This window comes from Penicillium malachiteum, assembly GCF_028827825.1.
Source record: "Penicillium malachiteum strain IBT 17515 chromosome Unknown utg000003l:1.0-4950554.0:1.0-4952489.0, whole genome shotgun sequence".
Taxonomy (NCBI): Eukaryota; Fungi; Ascomycota; class Eurotiomycetes; order Eurotiales; family Aspergillaceae; genus Penicillium; species Penicillium malachiteum.
Genome location: NW_026643096.1, coordinates 1226457 through 1244811, shown reverse-complemented (window position 1 = coordinate 1244811; position 18355 = coordinate 1226457). Strand labels below are relative to the sequence as shown.

Here is an 18355-nt window from a genome sequence, read left to right as displayed (position 1 = left end):
GCGGTCTGAACCGAATAGCAGGCGGACTTGATTCTTTGGATGGGAAAGCATCAGCAGCGTATACATCTTTTACTATGGGATAAGGAGTTTGGGAGTTTCAAATTTCCAAGGCGGAGTCTATCAATAATATACTCCTTTTTATTATCATCATTATTTTCATTTGTGGAAATCGGAGTAGTGAGATCGATATCACACACATGTGCAGCTGTCGGCTCTCTGAGACATGATTATTGAAAATGTTAATTTCCGCCGGACATGCCACTACTTTAGGGCGGATGTCGAAATCAATAACCAATCTGCAAGGCTATGCCAAGACCTGCATATCGTATTCACTTCCTGGGCTGGACAATGGACCCTGGAAGGACCCTGAATCAGGCATCCCATCAGTGCTTGTACAAGAACGCAGGCGCCTGATCTAACTGCCGAAATCATTGCCGCCAACACATTCCAGGCGGGGATCGGAGGATCAAATATGCTATTACTGGAGCAAGATCCCCTTAAGCTCAGATTGGGTTCCAAATGTCAATTTCAACCTCATGGTTCGGTTCTGGAACCCGACTTGGCCCCGCGTGAGGTGATTGCCCTCATCGATGGCGAACATCATGTCGAGGTCTTGGCATTAACCATATAATCAGCCTTGCTCCCTGCAGGACCCTGAATGTTCTTTGGGACCCTGAGCCCCTTTTTTTCTGTCTTGGTGTTTTCTTCTCAGTTGTTCCAACTGAATTTAGGATTATATCTTGAGTTCAGAGTGATGGGAACCTGAGAGACACCATGACATTCTCGGGATGGCATCATTCGCTTGATATGGACGAACAGCGCTTTACTTGAGAGTACTCGTATTAACTAACGAGTACTCCACCGCCAGTCGTTAACTGAACAGGTATTAACTACGACAGATCTCTAACATTTCAGGGATTTACAGAACTAAAAACACTCAGCTCAACTCAGTTCAACTCACAACACCATCGCTGATCCACCACTGATTCTCAACGACCCTGAACTGAGCGGGTACGCCCCAGGAGACGGGACGATCTCCTAGCCCGGGCGAACAAGGGACACGAGTCTTGATCAGTTCACTCGAACAATCCTCGGCAAAAGACCTACGTTATGTGACACTACTGCGACTCATTGGATACTCATACAGACAAACTGCAACTATCCGCGAATTCTCCCTACACAGCCTCCACCAAACAATCAACTGTAATGAGGCCCCGCTTATCACAGACCGAAGTCGATACCTGATACCCCTGTTGGAGGAGACCAAGGAAATGTTGATCATCACTTTACTCCGTATAGGGGTCGGGTTTATTGAGTTGGATCTTTCTTGGCCGGAGAGGGAAACGTTGGTCCGTTGGTGTTGGTCTCGACCATGAACAAGCGGGAGCTCAATTGCAATCAATTCGCGGAGCTAGTGGAGCGCCACTGGGTTATTGTTATGAAACGGGATATTGGATCCAATCGACATGTCTCCCTGGGCCCAGATGAATGAGGATCGGCTTTGAAAGTTCAAAGTCCCAGTTTCAAGGTTGAGGGCATTCCACGGACAACGGGCTACGGGGAATATTGGATTGCCTTCCAGAAGACTGAGTATACGAGGTACGAAGTACTCTCCATACACAAAGGAAGTACCATTTTCATGGTTACAGATAACCTTCAAACTTGAATCCATGTGAAGTTAAAGCCGGAAATATCTTTGAAATGTGATATCTTTCAAACTTCCCAATACGATCCATAATTCTTGTTACATTTAACATTTTCTTTTTTTTCAAGTTTTATTTATTTCTTTTTATTCTGTTTTTTCTACTCATCGTACATTACTCGACTCAAACCACGCATCCGTTTCAGAGGCGCATTCCCCACTGTGGACGCGTGTGCGTTTCCCCGCTTTCCACCCAATCATGAATGCCAAAAGCACGGATCGTCTCCTTCAGACCCGGAATCACAAAACTGGAAACTGGAAATTGATGGGTTTTTATCTGGAAGATCATCTCGCAACACAATTTTCCATTACCGAGTTTACGTGGATGGCTTGGCGCTGGCGTGTACGAAGATTTCACTGTCATAACCATTACAGAAACTCCACCCCCTGACAATCCCTGACATCCCTGCGTCAGCCTGTGACGTCTTGTCCCTCTGCGCCTCCATTACCGTTGATCATACCCTTGAGGGAATATTCTGTATGGAGAACTCCGTACACTCGCATGGGAAAAGAAAAAAAAATTTTGACGACGTCGTCAGTGTACGTGGATTGATTCAGATATGCGCCCCAAAAATAAATAAGTGGAAAAAATTAGAGCCCAGCGCCAGGGGCTTATTGAACAAAAGCCACCAGCAATTTAGCAGCCGCCGAGGGGGGAACGAGCGGAAACATCGCCACTCGCGGGGGTCAATCGCCCTTGGAATTATGGAAGAATGGTTCGCTTGATTTGATTGGCGACGCGCCTCTTGACAGATGTTCCACTCTGGCAACTTATCGGCTCTAATCGATCTTTGAGGATCAGCGTATTTTATTTCTTTTTTTCCCTTTTTTTCCTCTTTGTTTCTTTCCCCATAGCACTACATTCACCCTATCCCTTCTAGACCTTTTCGATTGTCTGTCCCTTCTTTTGGTTTATTTATCCACTTGGATCTCCCACCCCTTTTTTCATTTCATTATATATCTTTCACTCTCTCCTTCTCTCAAGAGCTTTTTGTTGTTGCGATTGTATAGTTCATTCCTCGAAATTCATATACCTATACGCCCATCATGTCTCTCATGCTTTCGGACAACCTGGCTCCTCAGCCCATGACTGATGTCTTCACCGATGACACCAACATTGACCGTCGCAAGTGCCACCGCACTGTGCCCATGAAGGTGCTGGCTCTGGGTGTTGGCCGCACTGGTACTGCCTGTGAGTTTGGATCAAAGTGAAGCTGTAGCTTTGCTCCAATTGCAAATAAACTGACTGGTTTTTGTTTCGCAAATTAGCTCTTCGCAAGGCTCTTGAGCGTCTGGGCTACGGAAAGTGCTACCACATGATGTGTGCTAGTGTTGAGAACCCGCCTGATTGTCTTATGTGGCACGATGCCCTGAACGCTAAGTACAAGGGTATTGGCGAGTTCGGCCGTAAGGAATGGGATCAGCTTCTGGGTGACTGCCAGGCTGTTTGCGACTGGCCCGCCTGTGCTTTCGCCAAGGAGTTGATCGAGGCCTACCCCAATGCTAAGGTCATTCTGACCACCCGTGATGTTGACCCATGGCACGCGTATGTTCGCCCTGTTGCAGAAAATACAGAAAACACAGAAAAAAAAGACAACCCAGCTAATATCTCAATAGGTCCGTTATGAAGACCGTCTTCTGGCGTGTCAGTGACCCCGAGCACAAGTTCGTTTCCAACTTCAGCTGGGCCGCTGGCATGTACTACCCCATGCTTAACAAGTTCTTCGAGACCTTCTTCCGTGGTGACTTCCCTACTCATGGTAAGGAGGTCTACAATGACCACGTTGCTGAGGTCCGCAGCATGGTTCCCGCCGATCGCCTTCTGGAGTACAACATCAACGACGGCTGGGGTCCCCTGTGCGAGTTCCTTGAGGAGGAGGTTCCCGACACCGCTTTCCCCCGCGGTAACGACATGGCCGACTTCTACAAGCGCTGCAGCACCCGTAACCGCCACCAGATAATGAACGCTGCTCTGCAAGCTGTCACTGTTGGTGGTACTCTCCTGGCTACTGGCTTTGCTGCCACCATGGCCTGGAAGCGCTTCGTTCGCTAAATCATCCTTCATCCTTCATAAAAGAACTAAAAAAGCCCTTACATCATTGGGCGACATTCTTTTAATTACTCCCTTCAGTTTGTGCAGGCGCATACTGGAGGATGTAACTTTTTTTTTTCGTGATCCAGTCTGCTTTCTCTTTTCTGGATTGGTCACATTCTATCATCTGTTTATTGGTCTCTATAATATTCCCCTTTACTGTCTGACGAGGTTGCAAGAATTTACATCCCGTTGGTAATTCTTGCAGTACATATATACATCTGTTTTTATTTACTTTTTGTCATCTTTCATTTGGGTTGGAAACCGGTTTCGGTCATTCCTGGTACAAGATTTACTATTTTTGCATTGGTTTGAAGAGCAAGGCACATTGGAGAATCCTCGCCGAGGAATGAAATACAAAAATGACAACCTTTACATAACGATCCTTCCAGTTTTAAGCAAGGGATGTAGGTCTCATGTACTTTAGAGAATATTCAAATTTGGACTTGAAAACCATTTTCACTGTACCATAGTAAGCACTTGAGTGCTACACAAGCTGTATTCCATGTACTAGTAGTCCACCTATTGATACTACCTAGTAGTATAAAAGGGATAATTATTCCGCCCTATAGCGCTGAGATGCCGTGAGCACGTTCCATTGCACGGGCTCAATAGTGAACTAGCTATTGTACAACCTGGGACCATTGATATAGCTGACTTCTAATTGGCACATATTTACTCCGTATAGTCTCCGAATATCAGTTTTAAAGAGACCCACGACCCTGAGTCCCTTTTTCTTAGGACCCTGGGATCCTCTTTGAAGGGGTTCAAATGTTTAATACAAGTAGAACTCGTACTCGTAACACTGACTCGGAGATTGCTTGGCCCAACTAGCGGCTTGGCAGGACCCACCGACTTAGTCAGAACCGTGACTTGCCCAGGTGAGGAAGGTTCAAGTTTACCAGCAATTTTGCTTTTGTTGATCAGGGTCTATCACGGAGTACATATTCTTTTTTTTAATTTTGATTTGAAGACTCTTATTCTTATTCTCATTTTATTCAATAAAACTGAAACTGCCTTGTCTTCAAGGGTCCTATTTCTAGTCGGCGCTTATGTAGGCAAAAGTACCGGCGGTGATTTAGAGCGTACGCAGGTACTCCTATGCTCTAATTGTGGAAGGTGATTCGTCGAAAAGGGCAACGTCATTCAGCTTGCGTAGTTACTAGTATCAATTACTTTGAATAGTAAAACCAGTCTGTGCGGAGTACAATTTGTTTTGTCCTGCTACTAGTACTACATAGGATGTAGTACGTATAGGATTCTTCTCCGAGTCTCATCCATGCCTCCGTACCAAGTGCTCCATACTAGACACGGGTGCTATGGGGCCCGGGTAAACATGTGTTCCCAAGCTAGTGTTCTAGAAAATTAAAGCGGGGTTAAAAGACCCCTCAGCGACAATACTCCGAACCTGTTTGGGCTTATTCAAAGGTTATCAGCATTTTGATCTGGCGGTACCCTAATGGGGTGCTTGGACCCTGTTCCGTTTGCATTGATATGTGGAATATCTATTCAATGGAAGACGGGGTCAACCGGAAACAGACTAATGGACCTAATGAAGCAGGGTGCAACTCTGTGAGCTGAGGCTTGAGTGGGCCGTGTTAGAATAGATTTGGCTTGCATCACCTGCGTATGCAATCTAGACCTTGTCTGCGCGTACAACATGCGAGTTTATACTAGGCCCCGGGTACTACGATACCAGATTACGGAGTACCAGAATCAGAAATTAGAATACTCTGATTCTGGTTAGCCACGAACATGTGGATTCTAGTGTGGCGTATGTATATCAAAGTTGAAATGAACGGTGATGATCAGTGGATGATGAATTGTAATTATTGATTCAGGGTGCATACGCCATTGCAGTACGAAAATCTGGATTTTAGTTCCAAAAAATGATTCTGCGCCAGTCAAATGTGTATGACGTGGCCTGGGGCAGGGGAAAAGAATTACCAGTACGGTATTGTAACACCACATAAAGTTTCAAATGGATGAGAGAGATGAGAGGAAGATCGTTGTACAATCCTGAAGAGTCTTCCAAGGTTCATGATCATATTGGAATTCTTCTATCCAGTAATCCATATTACTTATTCATATTGTTCCACTAGATATAAAAATTAAACATCAATATATCAATCAAGCCTCTAACGAGTAACTTCAAGCTACAGAACTTGGCTCTCTTGGCAATTCCTTATTCATGGGGCGATAACTTATCGCGCGGCTTTATCGTAGACCATGCCACGGTTCATCCAATCGTCAATCCTTCTGGCTCTCCACTCACTGCTACTCCGCTGGTGACAGTTTGGTGGACCGGCCTCGTAACCTTTTCTCTTCGATGAATTCTTGACTTCATCTCTCCTTGCATATCTGTACTTCTAACTCCTGATTCTCTCCCTATCCTTACTTTAATCCCTTCCCTTTGGGTGTTTGATTTTGGTTCCTTCTTACCGTGGAGTGATGTGAAGGAGGATCCATGGTCGCCACCATCTCTTCCTCAAGGAGGACATCTCCCTCCCTAGCCTTGCTCCTAGGTCTTCTACTTTATGTCCTTGGCGTAGTAGCAGAGGATCCGGTTGCTTTCTACAAGTCGGTACGTTGATCGCTGCATACCAATCACGCCATTTTAGCCCTTGTCTAATCATCTCATCTTTCCCGGTATAACAGAGACCTGATATCTATCCTCCGATCTTCAAAATTCAACATGTCGACACTGAGAAGCTGAGCCCTGGCTATATATTTATCACTCCTTATGAGGCTCAGAACCCCGGCCCTTACATCTTCGATAACCAAGGAGTATGATTGATATCCCAATATCCCAAACGCGATTGCGACTACATTCAACCGGAAAGCGCTGACTGGAAACCTCGGTTTTGAACAACAGGAGCTAGTATGGAGCGGCTGGGGTGTATCTGGACCGGGTAATGCCCACGGAATCCATGTATGTAAATATAAGGGTGCAGACCACCTGTGCTTCTTCCAAGGAAATCAACAGAAGGGATACTGTCGCGGACATGGCATTATCATGGATAACACATACCGCATTGTGCGATCCGTCCAACCCGGCGGCGGAATGGCATCCAGTGATATGCACGAATTTATGCCAATCAACGATGGCAAAACCGCCCTTATGACCGTCTACCAACAGCGCCAGTTCGATATGACGCCCTGGAACATCAAAACCGGAGTCGGGTGGCTAATGGAGAGTGTATTCCAAGAGGTGGATGTTGCGACGAGCAAAGTGATATTCGAATGGCGGTCTCTGGATCATGTCGACCCCTCCAACAGCTACACCTGGCCCGCGCATACCGATACCTCTGGAACCGGACTGAACGTTCACGAACCTTGGGATTATTTCCATATCAACTCGATCGATAAGAACTCGGATGGCGATTACCTCGTCTCGTCTCGTCACACTTGCGCGATCTATAAGATTTCCGGAAAGGACGGCTCCGTTGTTTGGCGACTACACGGTTCGAATCCGTCATTCCGCAATATCAACTTCAGCTTCTCCCAGCAGCACGATGCGCGCTGGTTGTTCGAGAATGGCACACACTCCGTCGTCTCATTATACAACAATGGCTACAACGGATTTAATCGCACCCATGCCTATTCCGCTGGTATGATCATTCTCATCGATCATGTCGATAATACCGCTCTCCAGATTCGCGACTACAAGCCTTACGTACACGACTTAATTAGCTCCAGCCAGGGTAATCTCCAGCGCTTGCCGAACAAGAACGTTTTCATGGGATGGGGTAACAACCGCTATGTCTCTGAACACGACGAAGAGGGCAACATCGTTCTCTGGGCTGAGTTTGCGGCGGGCCCCGTCATGAATTACCGCGCAATGAAGTTCGATTGGGAAGGTAACCCTACCGATTCTCCTGCTATGTGGACCTACTCTCGTACAGCGGATCCGTTTTCGCCGACGACCATGTACGTGAGTTGGAACGGTGCCACACGAGTCAAGGCATGGCGGTTCTTCGGTTCGGCAAATATGACAGGGCCGTGGACTCCCTTGGCTGAGACCAATAAGACCGGCTTTGAGACCGAGTATACCAACACTAGCTTCTATCCTTGGACTCGAGCCGAGGCTCTTGACCTCAATGGTGTTGTGCTAGGTCGATCCGAGATCAAGTATACATTCGTACCTTCGCCCGAGCTACGTGAATTCTGTCAAGATGAAACTTGCTCTGATGCCCCCGGATTTGGCTTTCCCGGCGAGGAACGTGCTGAACCGTTTATCCCACTTGCGGGTGTTAATACTGTGCCATGGGTAGACCCTGACCATGATGGAGCTATCTGGACATTCCCCTCTGAGTCTGGCTATCCTTCAATGACCGGCCCGACCACTCACAAGAGCTGGACCTCTGAACGTAAGTTGACATTTATCTACACTTTTACCCTTTCCATTTACTAATCGATTTCACAGCTTTGTATCTCTGGGGTGGCATTATAATACTATCATTACCACTTCTCGGCGGAGCCTATTATGGCTACCGCTCCTATCAGCGACGCCAGCGGCTGGATCCGTTGGATGATCACGAGTCAGCTGAGCCGTTGAACGGTATGGCTGAGCGTAAAGCTCCGATTCAGTCCAACGATCTCCCCTGGTGGAATTGGAAGCGATGGACTGGGGGAGATTATTTCTCACTTGCGGATCGCAGTCCACCACATCGGAGACAGCGAACCGAGTAAAAAGTCCCCATTTCATTCTATACTCCATTTGCATTGCATTGTCGGCCTGTCCCTTTTTTAATTCCTTTGATGTTTCTTTTCTACTCATTTCCTTTTCTATCTCCAACACGTATATACCACACGAAGATTACAAAATCTTTTAGATCGCCTGTATAGAATACTGAAATACAGATACCCAAATTCGAAACTCCGAGCTTTTTGTAATTTAATTAAGGCCGAGACACCCGGCACTTAATGGTTTTTTCTTCCTTTTTTCTTCTTTTTTTTCGCCTCCAGATTTTTCTCTTTTGGGCCCGTTGAAATGCACAGGTATCCACACATACGCGTCACCCCGTCATATGGATCTCTCTGAGGCGCTTCCGGAATTCTTCCACCTTTCGCGCCTCCTCATCAGTTTCTAGCGTATTAACAACCCCTCAAAATGAATCCCTCAAGAATCCACATATCGTCTCGAGGTCATAAACGAGCTCAAATCGTAGAGGCGAATGACCAAATTGGTTTGAATTCGTAACCCGCTCTTCTGGAAACGGAAATAGTCCGGTCCCTGACCCATTAAAGAGGGGCAACGGGTAGTCCATTCCCTCTATGGAATCTTATACGAAGTACATCTGGATACTAATTAACTCAATTGATTGATTGATACCCTGGGATACGATGTACGAGTGCACAATACAGATTCATTAATCTGATGGATATCGTAAGTCAATTTAATCGGCTTAATTGGATAGGAATTTACCTTTTAGCCTTTTCCCTTCACCCTGTAGAATACAGATACATAGTAGAAATTGAATGTATCGATCACCACACTGCAACATCACTACGAAACATCTCTCACACCTCTCGCGTTCAGTAATAAAGACTTGGCACCAGCCCTGCGACAAGACTGAAACGTGGATGTTGTGTGCGACGAATCGCTAACTTAGTTTTAGTTTCTATATGAAGATGCGAAGCTTTTCTCTATCTCCTTCACGGGCGCTCCGTTACAGCTGAGGAATCGATCGTCCGTCGATCAGTGCCGTGTTAAGCGTAGAAAATAAACACTTGTCCTTTGGATTCAAGTTAACTGAATGTACCAATGTACCAGTGGGAGGAGTACTAGCACGAACTACGAGTCTCCGCTGACGAGGATGGCTGTGTTAAGTTCCAAGGTTAAGTGTCGGCTATATTTCCTTGGTTCACTAAGATGACCGGGTATCATTAAGATCTCCAGGTGTGGCTGGAGAAATGTACGATGACTTAAGTGTAAGTCTGGGCAGAGCTTATTTGTATTTCTTATTCGTTATGAATGGATCATGATATCGATCTGGACTTTCATCCTTATGAAGCTATTTATGGAATTGTCAAACATCTAATAAATCTATGTAGTAGACGCTCAACTCAGATAATTACGTAGTCAGTAATTTACTGTATAAACGTGTATATTTCGTACATGTATTGAGCCCTAGAGTCCACTGCCAAGACCGCGGGCTGTCAAGGACCCGGAACTCGGGAGTACAAGTGGAGCGTCGTCGCAAGCCCCGTCGTGTATCAATACAGTCTGTATGAAGCAATACGAATCATTCCAATGTAAAGAAATTTAGAGAAAAGAATCATCATTGCAGAATGAGAATGAGAATGAGATAGTTGATATAGCATTGATCTATATAGATACTTCGATTGATCTAACTAGATGCACTAGTTGTGATTTATCCCTATCTTATACATATGTTATACGTAAATCTATGCAGATCAAGGGTACGTAAGTCATGACCCTTTTTCCCTGTGGACCATTGCAACAAACAGCCTCCAGCGGCTTCAATGGATCAAGTTCTCCTTTTCTTCTCCCCTTTAATTATTCAAAAACCCTATTTACATTTATACGAACACGCCAAATAAAGCGAATAAGAGAGATCAACTTGGAGAATCACTTGATCCGATTTTTTTTTTCCACCTTTCCTTTTCTTTTACTCAACTTGAACTTTTCTACTTATCTATCCATATTGGATTTCTATTGAATTTTTTTTTCTTTACCCCTTGAGATTGCGGGCCAATTAATACACGTCCCATCAATTGAAAATTACACGAAACGAAAGGGGTCGTCGCAACCTGACGTCGTTTTTCTCCATCGGACCGCCTTGTCTCCTCCATTAGCTTAGCCCCGGTGCTTACATATACTAGTACATTCCTGGGTCATGCCTCCCAGATCCCAGAACCATAAACCAAGTAATGCCCGCCACGCGCGTACGACTTCATGGTCGAGTGGCTATCATCATATAACCCAAGGAAACGGCACCGGTGAACAATCCGACTCAACATATCCTCCACGACGTCGTCGCGAGTCCCAAATATCTCTCGCCAGCGTTGACGAGGCCCCCTCCCCAGATTCCTACGGCCCCGATGACCCCGACATGATCCGCAATACCTCGATGGATTTGGATAGCCAAAAGAACCATGTTCGCAGCCGCTCGCAGAGTCAGGCCCAGCTTCACGCTCTGCAGCAGTCGGATCTGCCAGCTGCACCTCCTCCTTCCCGTCCCGCCGCCGTGACGTGGATGTCTCTACCGCGCAAAGGCCAATTAGCTTTACTTGGTCTTTGTCGTGTGTTTGATTTCTTGCAGATCGCCTCGCTGCAGGCTTACATGTTCTACCAGCTTAAGTCCTTTGATGAGAACCTCTCCGACTCCGATGTTGCTACCCAGGCTGGTATCCTTCAGGGTGCTTTCACAGCAGCCCAGTTTGCGACGGCGATCCCTTGGGGTCGTGTTGCCGATGCGGAGTGGGGTGGTCGTCGATTTGTCTTGCTGGTAGGACTTGTAGGAACTGCGGTGTCTTGTTTGGGTGTTGCGTTCTCCACGTCGTTCGCGCAGGCCGTGTTCTGGCGTTCATTTGGCGGTGCTATCAACGGTACTGTTGGTATTATTCGAACTATGATTGCGGAGAATGTGAAGGAGAAGAAATATCATTCCCGAGCTTTCTTGATTCTCCCTATTGGATTTAACATTGCTTCATTATTTGGTCCTGGTAAGTGATATACTGGTTTCATCAGCAAATTGGATTTTTTGAAAATGCGCGTGTACTAATTGAAATTCTTGCGTTCAGTTATGGGTGGTATGATGGCCGATCCTGTAAAGAGCTATCCCCGCTTGTTTGGCCCGAACTCTTCATTTGGAGGCGAGAATGGTGTAAAGTGGTTGGAACACTACCCATATGCTCTGCCCATGTTGTCTAACTTCTTTTTCCTGACCACCTGCGCCTGTTTGGTGGCCTACGGTTTGGAGGAGACCTTGCTTTCTTGCAAGGGTAAGCCCGGTTTGGGCTCATATGCTATGAAGTTCTTCGCTCGTGGCGTGAGGAAAGTTGTTGGATCTTCCTCTCCTCTGTACACAAGACTGCCTTTCCGCGACTACGAGGAGAGCGGCCCTCTACTTGCCGGTGCCTTGGATCGCTCTGAAAGCTATGAAATGGAAGAGAAGGCTACTAAGCCTGTCCGCACGAAGCGCGTGCTGCCCTTCCGCCGCATTTGGACCAAGAACGTCCTGTGCACTCTTGGAGCACAGGCTTTCTTCGACTTCCAGATGGGTGCTTTCAACAACCTCTGGCTACTTTTCCTGTCCACTCCTCGCTACGACCCCGCTGACCCCGCCAGCCCCGCTCAGAGCCTGCCTTTTATCTTTACTGGGGGCTTGGGTATGCTGCCGCAGAGTGTTGGCTTTGCCACTGCCATTCTTGGAGTTATTGGCATGTTCCTTCAGTTCACCATCTACCCCTCTATCAACGGTCGTCTGGGTACAGCCAAGAGCTACCAGTACTTCCTATCTCTTTTCCCGCTTGCCTACGCGCTGGCGCCCTATATTGCCTTAGCTCCATCTACCATTCCTCCTCCCGGTCAAGCCAACGGACCTTGGGTTTGGTTCTGGATCATCGTTGTGCTCTTCTGCCAGGTTACCGCGCGAACCTTCACCCTTCCAACCTCCATTATTCTTCTGAACAACTGCTCGCCTCACCCATCCGTTCTCGGAACCATCCACGGCATCGGCCAGTCTGTTTCATCCGCCTTCCGAACCATCGGTCCTATCTTTTCTGGTGCATGGTACGGTTCTGGTCTGGATATGGGTATGGTTGGTTTCGCCTGGTGGCTTATTGCCTTGGTCTCCGTATTTGGCTGCGTTGCTGCCATCTTCGTGTACGAGGGCTCTGGCCATGAGATCCTTCTTCCCGGTGAGGAAGATGAGGTTATTGACCATTAAGTGATGTGATATGTTGATTCTTCCTTATTCTTTCTGTTTGAACTGTACATTGCTTCAGACTTCATTTTGCATGTGAATGGTGTCGGTATGGTCGTGGGTTTTTGCTTTTGTTTCCCAAATATCGCCTTCAGTTCATCTATGATATATGCCTATCTGGCCAGATGAACGAGCCGATTTCTTGTGTGGATCTCGAGCCATTTTCATATTTGTTCTTGTTTTTCTGTCTGGATACCATTTCTCTTTATTTGCATTGTTCAGCTTGTTGCGGCCTGCAGATTCCATTTCTAATGTCCCCGTGGCGTTCCCGCTTTCATGTTTCATACGTTTGTGCCGGGCTCTTTCTCCTGTTTTCGCCTCGAAGCGAGCGCGAAAGGGATCAAATGGCAACTGTGGTCGTTAGAATATAGAGACCGAGTTGTTTTTCTGGTTACCATCAGAGAAATAACGCTCGCCTCCCTGTGCTATATACCTCAAAATAATAGACCATTTAACTTCACTTTTCTTCCAATGTAACTTGAAACTTTGAAACGTTCATTCATCTAAAATATTGAATATGTCGATATTAATCATGAGGTCTTGCCATAGTACTTGGCATAACTGGCATCAAAAGTCGCCTCGTTAACCGCAAATTGGCGAATGTAATCTCTCTCCAGATCATGTGTCCTCCTTCCAAGCAGAACAACACTGTGCAACGGCGCACCAAGCTCAACCTCCGCCAATTCCGTCAGAGTACCCACAACAAGCTTCTGATCCGGTGCTCCAACCCGCGCAGCACCCATCACCAAACTATCAGGAGAGTAAACACCTTCCTTGCGATCCTCCTCAACCTCCAACATCTGCTGCGCGCACTGCGCGACAGTCATGTAACGAGGAGGCTCGAAGATGCGTCGTCCGCGTGCCATGTTCTCCATGGATTGCTCCTTAACCTTGATATCCAAGAGGACGAGCGTGTGCAGACCAATTTGCGCGTTCTCGCGAATACGGTCGTAGAATGAAGATGGGCGCCAGTTGTCCAGGAAGAATACCATGCTGACTGTTTGGCCGAAGTTGTAGAGTTGGAGACCTGTGCAGCCGATTCCGGACATGATGGAGGCGTTGGGCACGACATTGGTTTGAATGCCGAGTTCTCGGGCCCGGAGGACCAAGTCTGTGTGTGTTGTTGCGCTGTTTAAATGTTAGTTGGTTGTTTTATATAGAAGTTGGAGCTAATAGTTCTTGATGATATACTTACCCGAATGGATCGCCAACAACTAGGAAGGCAACATCTGCCTTGTCTGCTCCTGCGAGGATCTCATCGCTGCCGGTTTCAACTAGTTCACGGTCTGCCTCGATGACTGGTCGACCATAGAAAGCTTCCTAAATATATCATTAGCGGAGTTCGCCTAATGCACACATAAAACTCCACCCGGGTGATTCCCCATAGTTTCGGAGCATTAAGGAACATATAGGAATACTCAAAACCGAGTCTGATAGATTCCACTTACAAGCTTCTCCTTGTCCACGAGCAAAACAGCAGTGTATGCCTCAAGATAAACCCGGTCCGCGCGCTTCACAATCTCCAAGCCACGGACAGTAATATCGGTCTCATCCGCGAGACCAAGACCAACGAGATGCAACATCGTTTCAGCAGTTGTAAAAAGATCAATTGAGTCGTAAAGAACGTAAAACTTCCCCTCGATAGAAAATAATTCCTTTGCCCCGCGGCAGAATCGGCCACACTTGCTCACCGCCCGGACATGCGGCGGAAGTGAATCTCCGATTATCGTGCTTTATCGCTATCGTCAGCCCCCATACAAGGTTCAACTTCCCTTCTCTCTCCTGGACTGTTTCTATCCTTCGAATCCAGCTTTCTTGTGTCGTAATTGACTAGTACAACTTCTATCCTGAATAGATTTATCTGGTCTTCTTGTCCATTCCTTTGAGCAGCTTCTTGGGTTGATTTAAGCCCATTTCGATATTGGACGAACTGCTGCTTTCGTCGTAATTACTGCTGTTGCAGGGAGCCGCCATTATGAGCTCTGATCGTCAGCCCAAGTATCGGCAGGAGATCCAGCAGGTAGGTCTTTGCCAACCCTAATTTAACTTCCTTGACAGGTACTATTGGGGTCTTCGGTCTTTTTCATGTCTTCAAGGTTGGTATCCTTGCTGTTGCGCCGGGCATACAGTATCTTGTTTAGGGTTGGTCTCTGTGCCCTCTACAAAATATGGAGATATAATTATATCTGTGAAATTAACGTTCAAAGAGTGAAAATTCTGAACATAGGGTTCACATATGGGCCTTGCATCATGTCGATGATGTCCTTCTGCACATATATGGTTGAAAAAGCCTGGGGTTGAAGCATGTGCAGGAGTAAGTGACAGGATGCCTCTTCTGCTCCAGTGGCTGCCAGCCCTGTGAGGCGGCGAAGCATGTGGCTAACCTGGCCCGTGGCCAGTTTGCCCTTGCCCTTATTGTTGCTCGTTTGCACATCTCGCTAACGAAGCTATTCGGCTTTGGACGGCAGAACATCGCTGTCGCCTAACTGACGCGTTGTTTATTAAATGGTCTTCCACAACATCTTTCTCTTTCTCTTCTTCAACTCCGCGACTTCGCTCCCACACCATCAAGAAACTTCCAATATCTTTCTTGATCCCTCGTGCTTCAACCTGTCGGAGTTTTTTCTTTCTTGCTCGCAATGTCTGACCACCGTTCCCGACTCATGGAGGAGGTCGTCGAGCTTCGTGGCCGAGAGTTGCTTCTCCTGGCACGGGCAAGCCTCTTCAACCAGGGGATTGAAGCTGGCTCTACTTCTCCCATCCCCCGACAAATCACTCCCCGTGTTGCTGCATTTTTCCGCAGCCATGGCTATGGTCCTAATGGACACGCTTCAGGTCCTGTTCCTGCAACTATTCACGGAAATATCTCCCAGCTGGATGGTTCGGGCGACGATCAAAGCCCTCCTCCCACCCGTATTCGGTTCCCAAACCCCGAGTACCACCAGCACCGAGTGCGGGCTTCTCCCACCCGCATTCGGTTGCCTAACCCCGACCACCGCCCAAGCCAAGTGCGAGCTCCTCCCACTCGCATTCGGCTTCCAAACCCAGACTACCATCAAGGCCGATTGGGAGCTTCTTCTTCCACTCGTATTCGGCTGCCAAACCCGGACCATCATCGAGGCCAAGTGCGAGGCTCTCCCACTCGCATTCGTCTCCGAAACCCGGACTACCATCGGGGCCAAATGCGAGCTTCTCCCACTCGTATTCGGTTCCGAAACCCCGAATACCAGCACCGCCAAGGGTCGGGAAATAACCCTGATGATCATCACCCACCTCGCCTTCGTCTTCGGTTGGCCAATCCCAATCCCAACCATCAGACCTCTGGTCCTGGGAACCGGAACCGGTCTTCGAGTTCTCAAAGCCACGCTACCAGTGGTACGACTCATTCAGGATCTGGCCATTGGAACCGGTCCTCGAGCACTCAAAGCCACGCTACCAGTGGCACAACTCGGTCAGGATCTGGTCATGGAGGCTCTGGCCATGATTACGACGATGAGAATCCCCGCGATGAGGATCCCGACTATGAGGATTCCGGCGATGAGAATTCCGATGATGAGAATTCCCAGGATGTGAACCCCGATGATGAGAGTTCCGACAGCGAAGGCGCAGAGAATGAGAATTACGTCGAGGAGGATTCCGACAGTGATGACCCGACCTACAGACAATGAGAACCCGGATAATAATAATGGATCGGGCAGCAATGGCTCGCACCATAACAATCCTGACCTCGGCCGTGACAGACTGGAAGCTCAAGGTGTTGGTAGTGGGGGCTGGTGGCGGCGGTACGATGGCATGTATGTATTGCTCTTGAAAGATCTGGAATGGCAACAGTCACTGATGTGCTTCGCTCAAACTCTGAGAATTTCCTTTGAGATGGCTTTGAAATTGAATCCATTAATCATAGAAAAGTATCAGCCTGGAGACCAAGTCACAGTACGTGGGCTTGGATGATCCTGGCTATGTATTTCAGTGATGATAGAGCCATTGCTGGAGCTATTGACCCATTCGCAGACGAACGACGCAAGACCGAAGAAGACATGGAGGATGCCGAAGACTCCTTTAAGACCAATGAAGATCTTAAAGCAACGATTGTTAACCTGATCCGTTAGATGATGTTTGTGTCTGGAGAAACGGCCGAGCCGTCCATCGACACTACCACTCTGATCGAAGATATAACTCGTCAGCAAGTCCTGGAAATTGTTTGTTTTCCCTTCAGTTCCTATATAGGCTTGGGGCTAATTTGACGACAGCTTACCCGCAGCACTCAGCTTGCAACCCGCCGAGGATCACGGTCTATCTCAACCGATGATCTCATTTTCTTAATCCGTCACGACAAGGCCAAGGTTTCCCGTCTGCGAACTTTCTTGTCCTGGAAAGATGTCCGGAAGAACGTCAAGGATTCCGACGACAAGGGTGGAGCGGATGCCGCTGATTTTGCTGGGGCCGATGACGCCGCTGGTATGGCCGCAGGTCCCCAAGATGTCGCCAACAAGCCGAAGAACAAGCGGGCGAAGGTTGGACTGGCATGGGACGTTCACAGTTTTTTTTCCCGTACAGATCCCGGAGCGCGACGACGAAGAAGATGAAGAGGAGGAGGAGCAGAACTACGCAACCCTTCAGCGCCTCGCTGCCGCCGACGAACGTACCAAGCACATGACCAGGGAGGAGTACGTTTTCTGGTCCGAATGTCGCCAAGCTTCGTTCACCTACCGGAAGAGTAAGCGGTTTCGCGAGTGGGCTGGCTTCGGAATCGTCACTGAGTCCAAGCCTAACGATGATATCGTCGATATACTCGGCTTCTTGACCTTTGAGATTGTCCAAACTCTTACAGAGGAGGCGCTCAAGGTCAAGGAGCGCGAGGATCACGAGAAGAATCGTGGTGGCGCGGATACTCCTGGTGAGAGCGCAAAGAAGCGCAAGCGTGAGACTGGTCTGTTCGACCCGCCGGAGGAGGGCAGAACTCCTATCGAGCCCCGTCACATCCGAGAGGCCTACCGAAAGCTACAGGCCACCCCCCAGCAGGCAGTGGCCATGCTGCTGCATAACGGGCGAGTGCCGTCTCGCAGCAACCTGCGCTTGGTTAGTATCTCTCATTCTATTCCCTGCTTTTTCGGTTATATGTTGCTAACTTTGCTTTCAGATCTAATTCACTTACCGTAGCAAGCTGAGGGGGTTCTGCGTTTAGTTGTGGTTTTTTTTTTTCTGTTTTACGGCGTTTTGTGGGTTTGCGAAGATACCCATGTCAGCTAGTCTTCAGTTTCTGGCGGCTTTTCATTTTGTCGTGGGCACCTGGGTTATTTGAGCCTTTTCAATTTGATTTCACTTTTGAGTGCCAATAGTTCCAAATCTTTGATCACTGTCGATGCGTAGATTTCCTAAAGAAGACATAAGTGTTGCATGTGTGTTGCTTTGATCTGTAGATAGTGAGGCATGGCTACGGTGCACATGTGAACTTGATGTGATAGTAGTATGTGTTCAAGTTAGGGATCAGGTGATACTAAATACGTCAACTGGTATAACACCTAACCTTGAAATCTCTTAACAGATGGGAATGCGATCCCGGGCAGTAAAAGACTAGTAGGTCTTCGAGTCTTCATGAAAGCTTCA

At 47.6% G+C, this 18355-nt stretch overlaps 6 protein-coding genes across 6 annotated transcripts; 5 read left to right on the top strand and 1 right to left on the bottom strand.

Annotated features, from left to right (window-relative positions):
- Window positions 1–2749: 2749 nt before the first annotated feature.
- On the top strand, window positions 2750–3755 carry N7483_006799 (sulfotransferase family protein; the record flags this gene model as incomplete). Its single annotated transcript, XM_057090236.1, has 3 exons — window positions 2750–2894; window positions 2972–3248; window positions 3320–3755. The coding sequence occupies 3 exons, from the start codon at window positions 2750–2752 to the stop codon at window positions 3753–3755; spliced, it is 858 nt and encodes a 285-aa protein (XP_056944977.1).
- A 2506-nt stretch (window positions 3756–6261) lies between these two features.
- Window positions 6262–8486, top strand: N7483_006798 (arylsulfotransferase family protein; the record flags this gene model as incomplete). Its single annotated transcript, XM_057090235.1, has 4 exons — window positions 6262–6378; window positions 6453–6581; window positions 6670–8164; window positions 8221–8486. 4 exons carry the CDS (start codon window positions 6262–6264, stop codon window positions 8484–8486), a joined length of 2007 nt encoding a protein of 668 aa, XP_056944976.1.
- Window positions 8487–10657: 2171 nt separating this feature from the next.
- Window positions 10658–12712, top strand: N7483_006797 (putative MFS transporter; the record flags this gene model as incomplete). The annotated part of the gene is made up of 2 exons (XM_057090234.1): window positions 10658–11486; window positions 11565–12712. 2 exons carry the CDS (start codon window positions 10658–10660, stop codon window positions 12710–12712), a joined length of 1977 nt encoding a protein of 658 aa, XP_056944975.1.
- A 566-nt stretch (window positions 12713–13278) lies between these two features.
- Window positions 13279–14331, bottom strand: dph5 (diphthine synthase; the record flags this gene model as incomplete). Its single annotated transcript, XM_057090233.1, has 3 exons — window positions 13279–13876; window positions 13944–14068; window positions 14197–14331. The coding sequence occupies 3 exons, from the start codon at window positions 14329–14331 to the stop codon at window positions 13279–13281; spliced, it is 858 nt and encodes a 285-aa protein (XP_056944974.1).
- A 1056-nt stretch (window positions 14332–15387) lies between these two features.
- On the top strand, window positions 15388–16416 carry N7483_006795 (uncharacterized protein; the record flags this gene model as incomplete). Its single annotated transcript, XM_057090232.1, has 1 exon — window positions 15388–16416. One exon carries the CDS (start codon window positions 15388–15390, stop codon window positions 16414–16416), a length of 1029 nt encoding a protein of 342 aa, XP_056944973.1.
- A 291-nt stretch (window positions 16417–16707) lies between these two features.
- On the top strand, window positions 16708–17908 carry N7483_006794 (transcriptional regulator SPT3; the record flags this gene model as incomplete). The annotated part of the gene is made up of 3 exons (XM_057090231.1): window positions 16708–16839; window positions 16999–17262; window positions 17306–17908. 3 exons carry the CDS (start codon window positions 16708–16710, stop codon window positions 17906–17908), a joined length of 999 nt encoding a protein of 332 aa, XP_056944972.1.
- Between the last annotated feature and the right edge of the window lie 447 nt (window positions 17909–18355).